The 22,055-nt window shown below is 38.8% G+C and overlaps 2 protein-coding genes across 4 annotated transcripts in view; one reads left to right on the forward strand and one right to left on the reverse strand.

Annotated features, from left to right (window-relative positions):
* The window catches only part of wdfy1 (WD repeat and FYVE domain containing 1), a 1,176,431-nt gene that overhangs the window by 366,295 nt on the left and 788,081 nt on the right, over positions 1–22,055 (reverse strand). The gene's annotated exons all lie outside the window — the stretch shown is intronic.
* gmnc (geminin coiled-coil domain containing) lies at positions 8,806–13,403 on the forward strand. The gene is made up of 5 exons (XM_007233526.4): positions 8,806–8,980; positions 9,755–9,935; positions 10,586–10,671; positions 10,764–10,880; positions 12,356–13,403. Exons 1-5 carry the CDS (start codon positions 8,978–8,980, stop codon positions 13,145–13,147), a joined length of 1,179 nt encoding a protein of 392 aa, XP_007233588.2. The 5' UTR covers positions 8,806–8,977; the 3' UTR covers positions 13,148–13,403.

The raw sequence follows: 22,055 nt of genomic DNA on the forward strand, positions 1-22,055 counted from the left end.
TGCAGCTTGTCTTTTTTTGGTACAACAATTTTAGATGCAGATGTTCCAGTATGTTTGTCTATGAAGGGTAAATGGTGTAGTACAGCATTATAACCCACTTACCTGTGGATGTTTATTTGGCATTTGGTGATACATTCACACGGGAATTCATTATGGCACACAAATGGCTAAGGTACCAAAAATGGCCAATACTGTACTTGGTTCCTGGAATCATTTATTTGCAAAATGGGTGTGTTCCCCACCAATTACTCACTATCAATGTTCAGTCCTGCCCACAAAGGATATCTTTCCTTGGTGTTCAATTTTATTTTATCTAATGGGTGGCTGGTTTCAGTGTTGTATGCCACAAGAGCAAGTTACTATTTCCTGAACTGTGAAGTGTGATTTTGTGCAGTTTTATTGATTGTAATGAATAAAATCTGAACTGATTAATGGGAAAATTGGATGCAGGGCCATTTCATCTTCTACTAGGGAAAAATTGCAAGCAAAATCCTATTCCACAAAACAGAATACTGCAAATCTATTGCTCTGAATTTGAGCACTGAGGTGGTTGAGAAATCTCAGTGCATGCTGGCTCAATGCCATATTTCAGTCTGATTTGTTAAGAGTGATGCACTTTACTGATAAGCCTGTCATCAAGCTCCACTAGCCATGTATATCTATTCTAAGAAAAGTGGAAAGATTGTTTAGTGATGGCTGTGCTGCACACAATGTTGCACCTATTACTCTGTAAGCCTAGATAAGTTACAATTTTAAGTAATGTTGACTTAAAATGTAACTTGTTCTATTTGTCATATCAATTTATTTGCCTGGTTTAGTGCCTGGAGCGATCCGCTCTGTTTGCCCGGGGCTTAGTGCTCAGAGCGACCCCCTCTGTCTGCCCGGGTTTAGTGCTCGGAGCGACCCCCTCTGTCTGCCCGGATTTAGTGCCTGGAGCGATCCGCTCTGTCTGCCCGGGTTTAGTGCTCAGAGCGACCCGCTCTGTCTGCCCGGGTTTAGTGCCCGGAGCGACTCTGTCTGAGAGAGCGGGTTGTTTGGATGTTAGCATAACCTCCTGCCCTCCTACTTTCCCCGCCCTCCTCCGGATCATGAAGGTAGGCAGTCCGTCACAAACCCCGGAGATATCAACCAATAGCGTTCGCTGAGGGAGGTGACCCTGACTCTGCCCCCAACTTGTCAAAATCACCCCTTTCAAAACTCGAGCGCAAAAAACTCAGCCGAGCAAAAACTGCTGCTGCAGGTAATTCACACAGCGCGCGAGGAAAAAAAGCACCCAAGAGGAGAAAAATGAAGCTTAAGAGCAACATTTTCTTCAGCGCGCACACGATTGCCTTTTTTTGCTCGCTAGTTTCATATTTGTGCTCACGAGAAGTTTATTTACACACACATAATGTTAAATTTTTTCACCTGGTATTTTTGCTCCCTCGACTTTTGACATTAATGTGACTCCATAGATTTATGTCTATAGCTGCCCTTGTGTGTGCAGAGGTTTATTTGGAAAAAGAAAAAAAAGACACAGAATGTGGACATGACCCCAGTAAACACTAAAATCACTGTCAATGTTCTACTGACAGATATGGAACGTGATTGGGAATTTTATAGTTGTCAGAAGGTATGACCAATCTTGACCAAATTATGTGGTTACACTTATAAGGTCTTTGGGACCTGTTTTTCAGTTTTTAGCTTAATTAAAATTATAGAAATATTTTTTTTAACAATAAGACTCATTGACCTTGATTTCTTTTTCTGTGAGGAACATAATTCACAAAACATTTTAAATGATCAAAATTCTTAATAAATAAAAAAATATATAGTTTTGGAAACACTTTCAATTGTACATTAATTAGTTCATTTGTGCTGATAATATTTGTTATAAAATAAACAAAAACAAGTGTCTTTTCTATTTATAAATGTGATGTAACAAAGGTAAAGGGGACCAATTTAACATATGCTTTGTTTATAACACTTGCAGTGGGGATGAAGTAAACATCTGCGGAGTGTTTTAACTAAAAAGCCTCAAAATGCAATGGGTTTACCAAAAAAAGGAAGACCTTATAAGGGTTAACAAAACGTTCACCAATTTGTTTATTCACTATTTCTATGTACTTAATTTCTTAAAAACTTGACCCTTTGGCTTCATCGGGAGACACTGCCTGTACCATCTAGTGGTCACATGACAACATTTTAGTTAACTGACTGAAGACAAAATGTCAGGAACCACACTCTTATACAGCCAGTGTAGAGAATAAAATCAGCTCCATTAATATTCTCATCAAATGTTACATTTGAAACTAGTTTAAGTATGCGCAATAAAATCTTTATCTCCAAATGACATGAATTATAGCAAAAATAGAAAGCTTCATCATCTGCAAAGATGAATTACTCATTTGAGGACATTTTAACTACATTACATGATTGCTTGTGCTTCATCGACTCAAACACAAACACCAAGACTTCAGACTCTACTCGGACTCATGTTTTAAGACTTGTGAACAATCATTATGTTATCTATTTTTGGCGAATAAATGTTGAGGGGACTTTGAAATGTGGGAAAGCTCATGGTAACCATATTACACTGGTGCGAGCCTCATGCACTAGTCTTAGTCTGACACTCAGGTGAAGGTAATGGCTACCAACCATACCTTTTGTAAAAACATTTGGTCATAAGAATTTCAACTAGAGGTCACCAAAAGAAGAAGTGCAGCATGTAACCTGAAAACTCACCCGGAGAGGTCAGTCACATAAGTGCATATGGATGATTATTGAACATGTTAAGCTCTGCGTCAGCTATGTACCGTTAACTTGGCTGCTACCAGCTTTGTAACTGAATATTTGTTAACCATAAGTGAATGTTAGTTTGCTTGTCTCACCTGTTTGCATTGAGTGGGGTTGACATGATGTGAAAATGTACTGGCTAAAGTTAAAAATAGATAAATAAGTAGCTGTACTATCGGTGTTACGAATGAGAGGGTGGACGTAAGTGCAGATATATTACAAGTATTTTTAATAAACAAGATAAATGAAAACAAACAGAAAACAAACACAGGTATCGCATAAATAAAGAAATAAACCCTTAGAAGTAGAATATTGAATAGAACAAAACTAAGTATGACTAAACAAACAAAACACTGAATAACTAGAACACTAGGGACACAAAATAAAATAGGTACACTTACTTACTTAACAAAACAACAGACCTGGATTCAGGGAACATAAATTCACAAAATACAAAACTTGGATATACAGACAACAAAGATACAAAGATACAAAAGACTCGACACTGAACATTCAAACAGAGGGGCTTAAATACAAGAGGAGAGTGAGAAACACCTGGGCTAGGATGACGAGGGGGCGGGGTTATAGACAAGACACAGGTGAGAACACTAATAGCTAGGGCAGGGCTGGGGCGGAGCTAGGGTGGAGACAGGTACAAAAACAACAACACAAGCACATGGCTGGGAACACTTGACAGGAAAACAGAGGGGCAGGAGCACAAGAGACCAAATAAGGGAGAAACAGAAGACAGACATGGGCTAAAGTGTTACAATCGGCTTACAGGCAGTTTACATGTTTATTGTTACCGTTACACTGGGTTTGAGTGAGAGGATAGAGGAATGTGTTCAATTATTTGTTTTGTCAAAAAGATGCAGTGTAATTTACAACAGTGTTTTAGGGCCACACTTTTATTTTTATTAAAAAATAAAACCAACTAAATTCGAGAAAAAAGTCATAATATTAGGAGATCAAAGTTGTGATATTACAGAATAAAGTCGTAGTATTTTGAGGGAAATGTAGTTTTAATTTCTTGGGCTGCAGTTTAAGAGTGGAGCAGAGGGAGGAATAGAATAAAGCATTTTGGGTCATATAGAGCTGCTTTAAATCTGTAACACTTTATAAAATTCAATAGCTTACCTAAAATAATAATTTAATCATGTTGTCACGTCTGGTGCTGTTAGCTCCTCTGTCCCTTCCACACCCAGCTCTAACGGAGGTTCTCAGGTCAACAACTACATTACCCAGAATGCACCACCCGCTGACATCACGCACTCACCTGGTCACGTGACACCTCACCTGCTTCCTCCAGGAAGTCCCGAATACTGATTACTGGCACTATAAAAGAGCACTCCACACAAACACCCAGGCCGCGTATTGTAGGTTCTCCTCATTACAAAGCGTTCTATATCTCTTGTCTCAGTTTATCTCGTGTATGACCTTGCCTTTGTTTTTCTCGACGCCGATTATTGCCTTTGCCTCTGATATTGGATTGCTTGTGTATTACCTGGACTGTGTTTTCACTACTGCCTCTTGGATTACCTCTGACATTTGATCTCTCGTGTATGAACTCTGGACTGTCTCTCGTTTATGGTATGGTTTTGTCTTCATTGCTCTGGTTATTGGTGATTACCCATTTTTCTGTATCGACTACGTCTTACATCTGTTTATTTTATAATAAACACAATTTTATCAGTATCTGCACGTGTCTGTATTCTGTGCTCACCATGACACATGTTTTAAGATGTTTTTTGTGAGTGGGAAGTTTATATTATAATTTGGATCAATTTCATCATTTATTCTAATACCTAAAAATGTGTTTTAGATGTGACCAAATGTAATTGTAAGATGCAGGACATTAATATCATGATATTACCCTAAAAACAATTATTCTGTTAATACAACTCATTTGTATGTCTAATCTAAATTACACTTGTATGTAAATTATATTCAAATTAAACCATTTGAGACCATACTATTTTCTGATACATCAGAACAAGAATGCAGATTCATGAGTGTAATCACAGACTTTCTTGTGCATATTTTAGCAACACCAGCAGGATCAAGTACCAAAGCTTCCCATATGATCACCGGTATATATTTCACAGGTATATAATGATTCACATATCTAAGTATCATGAATGTAATAATGATGTGACCAGATTTAAGAAGAGATGCAGTTCCTTAGAGGCTGATTGAATGTCTATTACTAAAAGTATTTCATAGCTGGGTGTACACTTAAAAAAAATAAAGAGTAAAATGTACTTAAAAAAAGTTTTGCAATTTTCTGCACTGCTTTTTTAAAGTAAATTTAATTTCAGATACATTTAAGTAACTTTAACTCGGTTTCAAGACTTAAATATTACATAGAGTAAATAAGTGAACTGAACTTCAGTCAATCCTTTCTTTTAGTTAACTTTACTTAATTTATTTTTGCTGAATTAATCCTTTCTTTTAGTAAACTTCACTTAATTTCTGCATACAATATTACCTAATTACAATTACTTCATTTATTCAATATTACTAAAATAATTTATGATACATAATATATTATAATTCATGACATTTTAATATTTTTAGTTAAAACACACATATTACACTCTCAACACATGAATTGCATGTAATACATTCTTTTTAGTTTACTAAAAAGATTGTATTACATGCAATCCTGTTTACAAAATACATATTTGAGATTATGTAAATATTTGAATGTGTGTTTTAACTAAAAATATTTAAATTTCAGTAATATTATAAATAAGTATATAAGTATAAATAAATATATTATAATTAAGTAATTGTATAAATAGGTAATATTGCCGGAATTAAGTAAAGGTTTATAAAAGAAAGTAGTGATTCAGCAAAAATAAATTAAGTAAAGTTTACTAAAAGAAAGGATTGGCTGAAGCTCAGTTCACTTATTTACTCTTTGTAACATTTATTTCTTGAAACCGAGTTGAAGTTACTTTACCTTATCTGAAATTAAATTTACTTAAAAAAATGCAAATGCAGAAAGTTGGGAAAATTTTACCCATCATTTTTTTTCAGTGTACAGTTATTGTGGGTACTTTGTAAGATAGACTATCTGCTGGGAAATATTGGGAATATTTTAATATGAATTATGTTTATTCAGTTTATACATATATTACCCTGTAATATATTACCCTATGTTACTAAATAGTTATTGAGAAATTAATAAATGCAATTCCACATTGCAGAGATCATAACTTTGACACGCATATCATGCTTTACAGTATACTAGATCTTGATATAGTTTAGAACACACAGATCTGCACCAGTAAAATGTTTATTTAATTTATTCATGACTGGAATTTACTGCATTTTGTTCCTTTGGTCGAAAAAAGTTGAATAAAAAGGCATCAGAACATGTCCACGCAGCATAGCGTGCGCTCATCACACGGGCATTAATAATCAGTAGGTTAGAAATGTAGATAACTGAAAATGCTCCCCAAGCAGCTAGAACTACATTTTACTCTAAATACTACGACTTTATTCTCGTAATATTACGACTTTAATTATGACTAATACAGGGTGGGCCATTTATATAGTTAAAACTAAATAAAATAGGAATGGTTGGTGATATTAATTTCCTGTTTGTGGCACATTAGTATATGGGAGGGGGAAAACATTTCAAGATGGGTGGTGGACATTGTCACCAATTTGAAGTTGGCCGTTTTGGATCCAACTTTGTTTTTTTCAATGGGAAGAGGGTCATGTGAAAATTAAACTTATTGAGAATTTTAAGAAAAACAATGGTAGGTCCGCGAAGGAGGACTGCGCCCGTGGTAGGTGTCTTGCAGCCGGGGAACCGATGCCGATGCCGGTCGGCTCTCCCCCGCGCGCTGTGGAGATTCCACCACCACAGCACAATTTGCACACTGTACTGTACATCTAACTGTAACACTAGTGCATTAATAATCAGTAGGTTATAAATGTAGATAACTGATTATCTTCACCGCACCCCTGTAACAGATCAAGAGAGAAAAATGATCCTTTCCCTCTGAGCTTATTAGTGCGCGTAAAAAGGTTCACTCGAATTACAGAAATTGTGAGCACGAATTACAGAAATCGTTCACTCGAATTACAGAAATTGTGAGGACAAATGTAAGAAATCATGAGCACGAACTGCAAATCGTTCACTCGAATTAAAGAAAACGTGAGCACAAACTGCCATATCGTTTACTCTGTTTAATTATATTTTTATCCACGGCCCCTCCCGGGCTCCGTAGATAATGGAAGCCTGTGCTAGCATTTCTTCTGCAGTGTTGCTATCAGTGTGTAAAGAGTGGGAGATAAGGGTTGTATTGACAATCCAACACAATGGGCAGCACTTTGAACACATTTTATATGTGGTCAGAAACTTGTAAATAACTCATGAAAGAATAAAGTTACATTAACATCACACCAAAACAAAGCACAAAATAGCTTTTCTTGTGAAATTCTCAATAAGTGTCATGTGTCACATGACCCTCTTTCCATTGAAAAAACTAAAGTTGGAATCAAAATGGCCGACTTCAAAATGGCCGTCATGGTCACCACCCATCTTGAAAAGTTCACTCCTCCCATACAAACAGTGATTTTTTAGATATAGCTGTGCAGTATTCTTAGCAGACTGAAGAGCTGACAACGATGGAAAGCTCATTACAACCAGAAGAGACTTGAGACTCGACTTTGCCTCGTGCCCAAAGACTTGACACTTGACTTGGATGTCACTGATTCAGGTACAGGTAATACAATTTTTAAATAAAAATGAATGACATCACCATCATCACCTCAGTATTCATCACTGTCCCATATTTGGAAAACACTTCAATAGTTTTAACATGTACATCTCATTGTCTATTATATTTATTTTATCATTCTGAACAAGTTCTAATAAACCTTTACTTACCCCACATTACAAACAAATTAGATGAATGAATGAACAACACAAATTTAAATGAAGGTGTTTTTGACAGTGATTTTTCTTATCCTGGACCCAGCTCAAAACATCATAAAGAGTTGAAATAAAAATTAAGATTTTGGCCAGCAGGGGTGTTTGTGTGCATATGAAGCATCGAGAAAATAACCTTTTTTCAAACCACTTGAATAGAAAGTTTCACAATTCTTCTTCTGTCTGGTACTATTGATTACCCAAGGCAAGGTAGCCCCAGTGGACAAGACAACACACTGATGGTGAGTTAGTGGTGGGGCCACGCCCATTTTGCAAATATATGAAGCCAGTAACCAATAGAGAACATGTATTAGTATGGTGGTACCATTATATAAATAAAATCTACCAAGACACAACAACTAAAATATGCATCAGTGAGTGTGAAACACAAATTAGCCTTTAATTTAAATGATTTACCATAATTCGTTTTTGAAGTGTGTTTTAAAGAATTCAAAGTGTAGGTTTAATGTGTGGAAAGTGTATCAAGTGTAATTTTAAATGAGTAAAAAAAATAGAATATTATTAAATAAGTAAAGTTTGCTAGCACTAAAAAAAAGAAATCTTTTACATGAATTCACACTGTTCAGTTTGAATCAAGTAAATTCATGATTCATGGTTGCCCCAAATTAATTTTTTTTTTCATAGCAGAAGATCCTCACTTTCCACGCTCGTGCACAGAAGTAATGTTAATGTGTCACTCGCAGGAATGTATAAGCTCGTCTTCTCCTCAAACGTTTACTCAGATGAATTAATTCATCCTATTTTGAACTGTCCTGTTACACATTAATTAACGCTCGCGCGCACGCACGCACAGGTGCGCAGCCAGGCTTCATCTCGCAGCGCCTGGTATCTTCACCACGCACGCGCACTGAGCGTGCGGGGCTCGCGGCGATCCGCGCGGGCCAATTTTGCCTCCTCCACCGGCGGAGCAGTGACGGGACGTCCCATCATTAACAGCTTAAGCCTTCCTCGCGCAGGCGGAACAAAGCACGTTTCGGCACCACGCGCCAGACAGCTGTTGCGCATCTGGGGCTTAACAGCGAGTTGGAAGGTGGGGTAGTGTAGAGGTGGGTGTGATTTGGGTGGTGTGTGTGTTGGGGTTGTGCGGGTGGGGGTGATTCGTCACGTCCCAAGTGTGCCGAATCAGCGCGCTGAGGACCGCACTCGGATTAAGCGCGCGCTCCGGACAGCTCCCGGCACTCTTCTCGCGCCGCAGCTCGCGCCCAGCTCGTGCTCAGCATCCTACCCCGCGAAATGGTAAGAGCCCCGCATCTGCTTTCTTTTATTTAAACGCAAGGGAAACGTTTAACGTGCAGCTTAGAAGTTCTGCAGCTAGAGCATCGCGGGGCATCAGAGCACCTGCAGCTTTTGCGCGCGCCTGCTGGGGTTCCATTAAAGAACCCAAATGCATTGAACTGTGTGCAAGGTTCATGTATATAGAGATATAAAGATGAGTATAGCACTAAAAGGAAGTTTGGATTTAATTGCATTTGATAGTGATAACGTAAACTTTTTTAAAAACGCAGTTGAACTTTTTAAGTGTTTTCTTTTACTCGTTTTGGAGTATAAAAATGTTTTAAGATGTTTGCAGGGACAAAAAAATATTAAGAGGTGGGTGAAAGAGAGAGAGAGAGAGAGAGAGAGAGAGAGAGAGAGACTTAAAAATATAGGAGAGGGACCGTTAAAAATATACACATATTAAAACGTTTTGTTTGATTAGATAGCGTGCACTGCGCAGTGTTTCATTGTTGCATAGTGTATATTTTTACATTCTTTTTATTATTGCTAGAACTACATTTTATATTAATTGCAAGAAATAGCATCATCCACAAAAAGATTGATATGCGTGTTTGTTTATTGTGTGTGTTTATTATATGTTAAAGTGCGTTTAAATGTGTGTTAAAGTGTTTTTAAATGTGTTTGTTAAAATAAGCTAAAGTATTTGTTTGGAAATCCCAAATAGCATGAATTCGAATTACTCTGCTGCTGAATGCGCGTTCACACTGCTGCGCTTTTTTTGCCCGTTTGCAGAGCGCCATCCTCTCGTGCCAGGACGCCGCGAGCTTCGCAGGGGTCGCGCGCTACGCCTGTGCTTACTCCGCCTCGCCGCCGCCTCGCGCCACTGTTGACGTTTCCAAGGCGACGCTCGCTCCCTTCTGGGACGCCGGTGCCCTGGACAACGCGGGTTGCCAGCACGAGCCGCCGCTGCGGGGTAAGAGCCGTTGGCTGTGCCGGGAGCGGCGGCGCGAGCGCCTTCCCGCCACTGACCAACTGGAATTTTTCCATCTGATTGTTTTCAGTTCTGATTAAACCCTGCTGGAGTTTATTCAGTAGACCTGGCTCGAGGACCTAAGAAATTAGCGGAATGTATTCAATACTTCAATGCACAGGCCTTATATTTAATCTTTAAACAGTTAACTTAATAGATTGTCACTATATGATTATAAAACGAATTTGATTAATTAATTCTAAAGGATAGATCTTCACTGCTTATTAACTCCAGCAGGAAAATTAATTAACTTGTTTGTTTGCATTTGATTAAATTGATTTTTTTCTACTCTATTATGCCCATTTTAAAATGTTTTAGTGATTTTTTTGTATTATGGTTATTATTTTAAACTGACATACAGAACTGGATTTGCAATGCATGTAATTGTACATAACCTCAATCCATACAGTCTGTGACATGGAAGCCACACGAATGCTGTTAATTCATATATTAGGTTGCAGGGATGGAAGCCGAAGCACACTAATACCATTTATTAGAATATTATGTCCTTTTACCCTTCAGTGAAATACTACTGCTTTCAATTAAGAACTGCTGCTTTAAAGTAATACTTCTACTTCTTCTGCTTCTTTTAGACTCTCAGATCCCTTCTGCCCATGCTGTCCTGCACGACACAACCTGGCCGGATCAGCTGTCCCCTCACCTCCAGAGGAACAGACAGGTAAACCCTGCAGGCGAGTCACAGCAGCACTAACACTAACTGATAAAGTGCAGTCCAGTACTAATGTCCTGCTCTCTCTGGTCCACCTGCAGCTGCAGGACACACTGATGCAGAAGGAGGAGGAGCTGGCCAGACTGCAGGAGGAGAACAACAAACTCAAAGAGTTTCTCAACTCATCCTATGTCAAGTCTCTGGAGGAAAAGTCAAAGGTAACATCAAATCACTGTTTATATTTATTATATTTAAAAAAACTTCCTCTTGCTGCAACACAAACCAATTTTACCAAAAGCAAATAACTGCGGAAACACTTTATTCATTTTGATTATCAAATCTGTCTTCTTTACGGGAACCAAAAAAACAAAACAATGCTTGGACGTGGCAAAAGACTTGGGACAGCAGTGTGTGAGTTAATAATGAAGTGTTGTCTCACTGGACAACTTGCGAATGCCCACACATGTATAAGCTGTGCGGTGTTATATTAGGAGATTGAAGACTGGGCAGCATGTGCCTGGCAAGGTGACATGAATTACAGGAGTTGGATTAAGCTCTGATAGCATGTGAAAGTGGATAATGGGAGTTGTAGTAAGGTCTGATAGTGGGTGTAGGTAAATTATGGGAGTTGTAGTGAGGTCTGATAGTGGGTGCAGGTGAATTATGGGAGTTGGAGTGAGGTCTGATAGTGGGTGTAGGTGAATTATGGGAGTTGTAGTGAGGTCTGATAGTGGGTGTAGGTGAATTATGGGAGTTGTAGTGAGGTCTGATAGTGGGTGCAGGTGAATTATGGGAGTTGTAGTGAGGTCTGATAGTGGGTGTAGGTAAATTATGGGAGTTGTAGTGAGGTCTGATAGTGGGTGCAGGTGAATTATGGGAGTTGTAGTGAGGTCTGATAGTGGGTGTAGGTAAATTATGGGAGTTGTAGTGAGGTCTGATAGTGGGTGCAGGCGAATTATGGGAGTTGGAGTGAGGTCTGATAGTGGGTGTAGGTGAATTATGGGAGTTGTAGTGAGGTCTGATAGTGGGTGTAGGTGAATTATGGGAGTTGTAGTGAGGTCTGATAGTGGGTGTAGGTGAATTATGGGAGTTGGAGTGAGGTCTGATAGTGGGTACAGGTAAATTATGGGAGTTGTAGTCAGGTCTGATATTGGGTGCAGGTGAATTATGGGAGTTGAAGTGAGGTCTGATAGTGGGTGCATTGCAATATTACTTGCAATTAGACACAATATAATTTCTGATCCGGATTAATACGTCTCCTATGTACGGCTTGTCATTTTGAACTCCAAACTAAATCTATCAGATTTTTGCCAGCGTTCTTCTAAGGCTGAATTAGCTCAGCTAATGTTAATGTCCTAGCCCTGTGCAGCACATATATTTCATCTGCAAAAAAATAAGAAAACAGCAATAGATAGGAAACTGCAATAGATAGGAAACTGAGTAAACTGAAACAGAGGGTAATAAATGATGCTGTACACTTTATTATATATTATTAATGCCAGCAGAGAGTATAAACAAGAATTTAAGTCTGCAAGCTCTTGCTACTAGCATTATATAGCAGTGGGGTGATAGTGTGGGCTTGAGGTTTTGCACCACAATCTATTGTGGTATTAGTACATGGGGTATTTTTGCTGTATTGAAGATCTTAAAAATATTAACAGTGCAGTGTTCTCGCTCTTTTTCTTTGCTCCAGAGGCTTCTTTCTGCTCAGAGATTCTCGGACACAAGGCAGAGGAAGCGGACACTTAACGAGGCGGGCAACTGTCTTAATCTAAGCCGTTTGCTGCAGGGTGGCGAGGAAAAACGCGTATGCCGAAACCTCTCTCTGGAGTTCTGCTCGGCCGAAGACTTGGCCAGCACCCCGCCGCTGGACTCTTGGATCCTGGAGACCCTGGGATTGCAGGACGAGGACACCATTGACCCTGACAGCAGCTTCAGCAGCCCCACAACCGACTACACGCCTTCATTCTGCTCTCCAGCACCCAGCACTGACCATTTCAGCCCAGCGGCAAGGGACAGCGCCACCTGCAGTCCTGACACCAACAACCACTGCGAGTACGGCAGTGTCATTGACTCTTCCAGCAGCTTCAGCCACAGCATGGACTCCAGCACAGAGTATTCAACCCTCGACCCCTCACCATTGTACACAGTCACGTCTACAGGCTCACTGGTCAGCTCTCTGCCGGCTATCGTTCCTACCGGACTCTTCACTCCACCTCGGGCTGCTTCAACCCCTCAGCGCTCACACAGTTCCACCTCAGGACCACACTGTCAAAACCACAGCTCCCCCAGTCTGCCAGGGTGCAACGCTGTGCTGTTCTCCACACCACGCACAACACGTATTGGAACAGACTTAGCATTTAGCATGTCTTTAAGCCCACAGAGCAGTGTGAAGACACACACTTTCCCACAAGGACAGGCTTTCACACGAAGAGACTCGCAAGGTGGCTGGAACTTTACCTGGGTGCCGAAGCAGTGTTCTTAGAGATAATGAGTAACAGATATTATTTTGTAGAGGAGAAGAGAAAGACCACATTTCAAACACTTCTGGTATTCCGCTGTTCATGTCTTCCAGTGTGTATTTAATAACTATTGTCAGTGAGACATGAAGCCATATAGCTGAGAGGAAACTAATTAAATACTCATTCAAATAAACCATAAGGTGAATGTGTGTGTAGTGTGTTTTGATTGATTTGTGATTGACAAAGAGGATTTATCTGTTCTGTTAGAATAACCAATAAAAAAATAATTTAAGTAAATCATGTTGGTTATTTTGTTGTAGGAAGTTCTGTTGCATGAAATAACATATCACTAGTTTTACACCTTAATTTTAATGGAAAATCCACAAAAGATTCTGCATGATTTAATATTTGTGTTGGTCAGCAAGTATTTCAATACTCTGGAAGAAATCTGGAACAATCTGGAAACAAAAACAATCTGGTAGAATGTTTTGTTTTATTTCAATATTGTATGTGCTCAAATTTAATGTATTAATCCATTCCTGCCTTTCAGGGCTGCAACACATGATAAAAAATAAGTAGGCATGGAAAAGTTTTTTACCATTTTGTAATGTTGCCATTCTTTCACACAACACTTACAAGACGTAAGTGTTCTAAAAGGCTTTAATGATGAAATGTTTCGGGTGTTAATTTGCCCAAGTTTTCCTGCAAATACATCTTAAAATATATAACAGTATAGGATCCTCATTGTGACATTTTACATTTAAAAAAATGCTCCATACGTTGTCTAATGGGGACAATTCAGGACTGCACAAAACTGCTTCTTTCACAGCCATGCCACAATAATATTTGCAGCATGTGGTTTTGCATGGTCTTGTTAAAAAATGATGAAGAGCAAAAAGATGCAGCCTATTTTGCTCTAATATCGTATTTTTCTTCATTAAAGCTGCATCACAGAAGTGTATTGTCAGCCCCTTTGCCATGACACTGGAGATCCTCTGCCCATCTTTGCTCCTCAAAGGCCTTTTTACTAGGTCATTGTTTTTGGAGTGTGCTGCAGGCCCAAAATGCAGTCATGCAGGTATAATAAATAAATGAAAAGTAGTTAATTGAAAAAAAAAAACATACATTTGCGATGAGTGCTTTTAGCATCTACTAATATTTAACTAAATCGATGTTCTGCGTCCCCCTGACTGCAACATAATCCCAATGCATTGTTAATCCACCTTTTTTCTAACAATTGAAGTTGTGTTTTTTTTACTAAAATACTGCACATATTTGCAGTCAAACAGGTGTTTCAATAAGTCTTTCTAGAAATCAGTTTTTTTTTCTGTGTGTTTCAAAGTTTTCCTCATGTTCCAAAGCTCAGCTTGACTTGCTGTCTTCTTTAATCTTCTTCCTGCTGTATGGAAAGCAGTCATTTTATTTTTTGCACTTATGCATGTTGCAGATTATTTTTAAACAGGAGATAATTATTATTATTTGGTTCAAAAGCAATATCCACAAAAACTGAGCCTTTGATGAGTAAAGACGGGCAGAGAGTCCAATGTGTGACAAATGCATGATATACTGTAATTACTGGAATATTTAAAAACAATGTTTCTCAAAGAAAGATTAGAAAAGATTTACATAGTTCTCTCTCTACATTTCTTAATATCATTAACGTGAAGAATTTCGAAAAAAAAAATGCAACAGTGATGTCCTTGTACTGTTAAGACGTCTTAGTACATGCTTACTGGAAGAATGTGACCAAATAACACCTGAGAAACTTTAATGCTTAACTGTTGTGAGAAGAAATGGCAACATTAAAAAGGGCTACATTTTGTGGCATTCTATCTATTTTTCAGAATGTGTTATAGGCCTGACATACAGGAAAGGATGTTTATTAATGAATAAAATGGAATTGAGCAGATAAAACATGAAATATAGTGGGTTCATCATGATTGAATTCAAATAAAAGCCAAAGTAAATAAAAGAAACACTGTTGCATCATTAGCATAAGGTTTCTATCAACACCTCGGTGAATTTTGTTTCATTTCTTACTTAGTAATTGTGTTGAAAGAGAAAATCTTTACATTTACTAAACATGTTGAGTGTTTTCTGAGGATGGTGTAGCACTTATCACACAGGAAACAATGTAGGAACTGTAGTTTTATAGCAAAGCAGGGTTTGGATAGTTGACAGTGAAGACTTTCCAAAACTGCTTATCAGGTAATTCACGGTGGTTTTGTATGGGTAGTAAATTTAGATAACATGTTACAGAATGAGAATTTTCAGTAAATACACAAGTATTAAGACTAACAACTGGTGGTTACCTAGAATTACTGCAGTGCATTTATGGGGAACACATAATAACATGGAGAAATAATGATGGGCATGATGCCTACAAGATAATATTGTGCCTGGTCCTGCTACCACTGATAAATCGACCAGTCCAGAGAGGATTTTTTAACATGCTTATTTAAGCAGGATTTTTTGAGCACATGAACCTGCAGCAACCAAAGCAGGCCAAACTTTCCAGCTGGCTAATTATTAAAGAATTTAAAAACATGCTGATATCAAAATTACAGTTCTCTTATAGAGAAATTAGAGGCTTATTCAGTTGCTTGTTGAATGAGCATTAACCAGATGTGTAAACATACTGTAGGTGGAACTGGTCTGATACTGATGGTGGGATTAGTCTTCAACAGTGATTCTAAAACCTTAACACTTTCTTCAACAGAGTTTCTTTATCTGAGCTCTCAGATCAGATACCTGCTATTCTCTAATACTCCTACCACACTATTAACCCTAACCTGTCATTCTTCACCACACCTGTCCCTCACCTTCCCTCCCTTTCTTCACTCTTTCCCTCCCACTCTCTTTCTCTCCATCAGCTCCTTCACCAATTCTCCCGCCCCACAACACAAAAGAAGGGGGCTTTCGGGTCCCGGGGGAGACTCACTCCCCGATCTGCCCCATAGGGCTGAGATGGGCCGCACCCCCAGGAGGGAAAATAACACGGGATGCCTCCACCCCTCCATACCTCCCTCGCTCAGCCTGGTGTTACCCATTCCGCCCCCAAGGGAGCCAGGGATGGCAGGGAAAGTTGGGGCACCGAAGCTCGCCACGGAGGAGCAATGTGAGTGGTCTACCCTTAATGACACGGTTAAGCCCCCTGCAGATGCCCACCAGATTGGAAGGGAGATGAAGAGAGCAGGTTGGGATAATACAAGAGTCTGGAAAATAATGGGTAACGAGAGAGAGAAAGAGGGGGAGAGAGAGAGAGAGAGAGAGAAATGGCCTACCTGATCCACTCAGTATTCTATCATATTACACCTCATTATTTTATTAGAATTAATTTAATGGAATTGTCATTTTTTGTGGGGTTATGCTTTTAACCCATTCATATAATTCCATAGACAAACAGTGTATTGCATTCAATTCAAGTCAATTTATTTGCTAAAATATTTGATATAAGGTACTCTTTTACAATAGATGGATTTAAAAATTAAGCTCAACAGTGTTCAGACCTGATGTTTGTTAGGTGAGCAATAGTGTGGTCATAAACTTACAAGATCTAATAAGTGGTGGGATGAGGAATGCAAAAATAGGTACCTTGATGTCTAGTTCAAACTACACCAGTTTAGTACAGTTTTTTTAGTTTGCTCTGAGGCAAATCAGTATTCACTCAGCAAGGAGTCTGAAAGATGCTTACACACATCTAGCAGGTTTAATATCTGGTCGATTCTACAACTGTTAGCAGCGAGAGCAAATTGAATTGCATATAGAGAGAACCATGTGTTCAACCATGGTATCCTCAGCATGGCCGGAGCTATTTATGGAGAGCCCACCCACTTCCTGTTTCTCAGTTATATTAGAAAATTACTGCAAACCGCTAGAGGGAGCCTACGAATTAATATAATGATATAATATATAATATAATAATAACCTGTATATTTAGATTTTTCTACAGCAAACAGGTTTTGGGCAGTAAGAAATTATGTCTGTGGTACTGTAACATTCAATATTGTTTTGTTTGAGGAAATAAACATTCTTCAGTATTTAAAATCTGTCATCTGGCAAACCAGAAAGAAATTCTTAAGTGGGTTTTCTTCTCTCCGTTGGTTCTCTGGCATGGCATTACTAGTAATCATCATGACAAAACGTGTTTTTGAAGAGCAGGTAGATGAGTCTTTGATTTCCCACAGTAAAAAATGGTGTAAAATGGGAGTAGTGTAAAAACCACAACAACTAAAAGACTCCTGATTACAGCACAAGCAATTGAATAGTGTAAACAGCACAACCACCTGAACACTCAAATATGCAGATGGCAGGTGCATTTTGGGTCCAGAACTGCTAAAGCTGTAGCAGTCACATTCTCCAGCCATCAGTCACTCTCATAGCCATTCCCCAACCACATCCAGCACAATTCTCCTACCACCAGCCACTCTGAGCTTTTCTCCAGCCACCAGCCAATTTCACAGCCACTGTACAGTCACCAGCCACTCTGGTAGTTATTCTCCACCCAGAGCCATTCTTAATCCACCATACACTTTTAGAGCCATCCTTCAGTCACACCCAGAAGCATTTCCAGTCACAACCAGAGCTATTCTTCAGCAACCAGCCACTCTCAGAGCTATTAATTCTCTAGCCACCAGTCACCAGCTACTCCAAACTTTTTTACTTCTACCACAATCATTATAATTTTCCACTGACTTATAAGGCTAGAGAAATGCTGATTGGCCATGCATTTGTGTAGACAACTGGTTGTGTCTTGAATCTCACTTTGCATATACTTGCCAATGTGTGTCACTGGAGGGACGACAAGAGAACACTGACCATAAATAAATTCTGGATTTAATGTAATGGCTACAGTTTTTGTGCAATAAACAATCATGTGTACGTAATCAAGTAGTTAACACAAAGTGCGTATCTTGCCTAATGAGGCAGAATAGTGATTAAACCAAGGCTATTCCAGGATCGGTATGTAATTTTGGTGAAACGAGTGTGACAACTTTGTTTTTTAAGCAAAGTTGTAGAGTGAACAATTTGTAATACTGTAATATTACTCTACCACCTCAGTCCCCATGCTTCTTTCCTTTTTAGGGTTGGTTTTGTATCTCTCAGCTTGTCCAGAAAAGCAGGTGTACAGCATGTGCTTCTTGAAAAGGTGGGTCAAATTCTCTTAATAATGTTCATATACTGCAGTATTAATTCACTTTCACTCTAGCCTTGTTTGTGGCTAGAGTGTTTCATGATTATCATTAAAAGTTGGTAGAATGTGTAGAGTATTTCTGTGGTACTGTGTAATCCAAAAGTCCCCTTGACTCTAAGTGATTTCCTAAGAACACTAAAATGGCCTCGGTTTACTCAGTAAAATAGTAAAAGTATAACATTAACAGTGAATCCAACCGGCCTGTATAAACATATTTACTGGCACACGACCACCCAGTGGAGACAGATATGCACCTACACGCACATACAGAGACTGTCTTGAGAGATAATTATTTACCCTTATTGACTTGGATGAATGAATGGATCCACGCAATCCTTGCAGACCCCCCCCCCCCCCCCCCCACTATCACTCATCAACTCAACACAATTAGTATCAAATCAATCTAGTAGCACTATGCTGTACTTACCACTAATACCACATCACTTCTCTGAATCTGCCACAAGTCTAGCACCACTGCTGGCTTTGCAGTATACTCTGCTCATACCTATATGTTTCAATTCCATCTCCAGTATTACAACAGTTAGGTTTCCTTGTGCTAATATTGCCACATTCTTAAATTCCCCAAGAAATCAATTTTAAAATCATATTCTGCGATATCATAAGTGATTGAGGCTTTAGCTGGAACAGACCAGTCTGAATTACATGTAGAAGTTAAGCTGTCAGGTTAGTTGATCATACTCTTATTGGGAGGTGTAGCATCTTGTCCAAGGTCTGGAAGAAAACTGTCAAAACTGTCATCTTGTTGCTTGACTCAAGTTTGTAGCTGAACCACACGAACAAACAAAAAAACTTCTGGAAAAATGTTTATTGTTGTATAAGAGACCACTGTTAGTTGTTAAGCATGGTGGTGGTGCATCATACTACACGTTTGCTGCCAAAATAAATGGTACATTAGACAAAGTGAATAGAATAATGAAGAAATAGGACTACCTCCAAATTCTTCAGAATAACCTCAAATCAACGGCTACACTTGAAATTTAAACACAGCTGGATGTTTCAACAAGACACTGACCTCAAACACACATCAACGTTGTTTGGGGAACATTGAACCTGTTAGAGTGGCCTTCCCAGAGCACTGACCTCAACCCTATTAAAAAAAGTGGTCTACCTAATATTAGGCCTGTGTCAGGACATAGGGCTGCACAATATATCATTTAAGAATCGTCATGTGTGCATGCGCGATATTCACATCGCAGGACGTACGATGTCACTTAAGGCAATTAAATCAAACACGTCATGTTGCAGTGTTTTGATTTTTGACACAAAAAGTAGATACACAGCGCTGTGTCTGTGTCTGTGTGTGAGTGACAGGCTGCTGCTGCCTGAGAAGCACGAGGTGGGGAGGGAGCACAGGGAGGGGGCAGAAGTAAATGGTTGCTTGTAAAGGCCCGTGTCAAAAGCTGTGCACCTCAGTCCAGCACAGTTTTGCACAGATATTTCCAGTTACACGCTCTTATTTATCTTTTAAAAAGCCATTTTAATGCCTGGTTAAAGGGCTGATTACTGTTGTTTTGCTTTTTTTCTCTGCTTTTGAGTGCTCGGTGCTAACTCATCTCTTGATCAATCCGGATGCGAGACACTGCTTGGGTGGGGGGCGGGACTGGTGACATAATGGGCCCTGCACTGTTTAATACTGCAATATATATCGTCAAAAAATATATTTTTGCGATGTCAATTTTTTCCAATATCATACATCCCTATCAGGAAACTACCAAACTCCAATTCTAGCAATTCTGACAAAAGCTTACTGATCAAACATCTTGTCAAAAGCATCCTGGTAAGGGACACATTTTGGTGTGCTCGGTCCCATAAACCCCATCAGCATGTCCATGATGTGTGAATATATAACTATAGTCAATATATAAATATATAACCAAGTCAAGACCTAGACTTTTTAGTAGTTGAGTCTGAGTCAAGACCTAGACTTTTTAGTAGTTGAGTCTGAGTCAAGACCGAGACCAAAAAAAAAAACGAGGCCGAGATCAAGGCCGAGACCAGATTAAGATTTAAAATAAACACTGGGGGTTTCTAAAATTCATTAAAGTCTCTATTTATCAAAATGATGCTTAATCTGTGTCTCTTCTAAAACTTGATCAAAAATCAACACATGAAGTCAACTGAATCCAATTCCATTCATTTTTATGATAAAATGTAAAAACAATCACAATTTTTGGTATGGAACATTTTGATTCACCAGCAGTAAACAAATTTCTAAACTCATTGCTAATGTTAGCTAGCTCTCTGCTAGCTTTAGTTATCTCCTCTGTAAAATTAGTGTGTTAGCTTCCTCGTCGCTAAGGTTAGTTAGATTGTTGCTAATGGTAGTTCTCTCCCTGTTAACATTAGCATTTTAGCTAGCTTGTTGCTAAAGTTAGCTAGCTCATCGCTAGCTTTAGTTCTCTCCCCAGTAACATTAGTTTTTTAGCTAGGCCATTGCTAAGGTTAGTTAATTTATTGCTAAAGGTAATTCTCTCCGCAGTAACATTAGTATTTTAGCTAGCTTGTCGCTAAGGTTAGCTAGCTCATAGCTAACATTAGTTCTCTCTGCAGTAATATTAATATGTTAGCTAGCTTACTGCTAACATTTGTTACCTCACACTTACCTCTCCTTGTGCCTTCTTTTCAGATGTCTGAAACAATTAGACATGGTCCCCAAGGTCTCTGTTATTGAAATATGGCAGAATTTACATTCTGCTGAATGTTTCTTGTTTAGGGAGATTCTGCATACAAATTCACAATGATTTACATAACCAAAGAGTATAACTCAAGATTTTGCAGACATGGTAAAGTGGGCTAGTGGAAAAGAGCACATTCAACTTAAGGTCTGACTATTTAAAATTAAAAGTGTATTGACTGGATACTGTATTTAAGCGGGAGTAGCTTATTTTTTACTGTTAGCCAATGTGTGCAGATTTTAGGCACACAGACAAAAGAGTAATTTGGCCTGTTTGAATGAATTGTTGATGTTCAGTAATGATAAAAAAGGATCTGTTTCTACAGAGACAGACAGAGGACTCAAACTTAGCCGTTCTTGTCCATGGTCTGCCTTACCCAGAGACCGAGACGAGACTGATTCCAAACAAGGTCGAGTCCGAGACGAGACTTTCCTTGTATAAAATAAATAATTAGTTATTTAAATGAATTATGCAATATATTTTTTAAGTTTAAAGCAGCAGCCCTATTTTCTCTACTACGTTTGCCATAATGCCACAAATATTTATTCTGAAACAGGGTGCATGGCAGGTCCCAGGTCCTTTTTTCTGGCTATAACTTATTTTGCTGGTTGCCTGAGCAACTACTGAGCTGCTAATGGTGCTGATACCAGAGCTACTGCCAAATTCAGCAAATTCAGTCTTCATCTGTTCATGTGTACATCATTAGACCAAAGAAACACAGAGAGCTGGCGAGCTAAAAGAGAGAATCCTCAACAAAGTCAGATTCATACACCCTGAAAATAAATTGTATTACAATGCATGAGTTAAACATTTCAACAAAAGCCAACGGATTGTTCCTTTAAAAAAATTTATATGTCGTCCATTTTTAAACCCAAATTTACCCCAGAACCCTTCCTCACTATGGCAGCTCTGAGCTGCAGTAGAATGCTGTAAAAAAAAAAAAAGGCATTTTGAATGAAGTGTTAAAGTTTGACCAGGCAAAGTGTGTCTCTCTAATTAACGCTGCCCTCTTACCATCTCCCTTAATTGGTCTGCAGTAAT

This window comes from Astyanax mexicanus, chromosome 18 (genome assembly GCF_023375975.1).
Source record: "Astyanax mexicanus isolate ESR-SI-001 chromosome 18, AstMex3_surface, whole genome shotgun sequence".
NCBI classification, from domain to species: Eukaryota; Metazoa; Chordata; class Actinopteri; order Characiformes; family Acestrorhamphidae; genus Astyanax; species Astyanax mexicanus.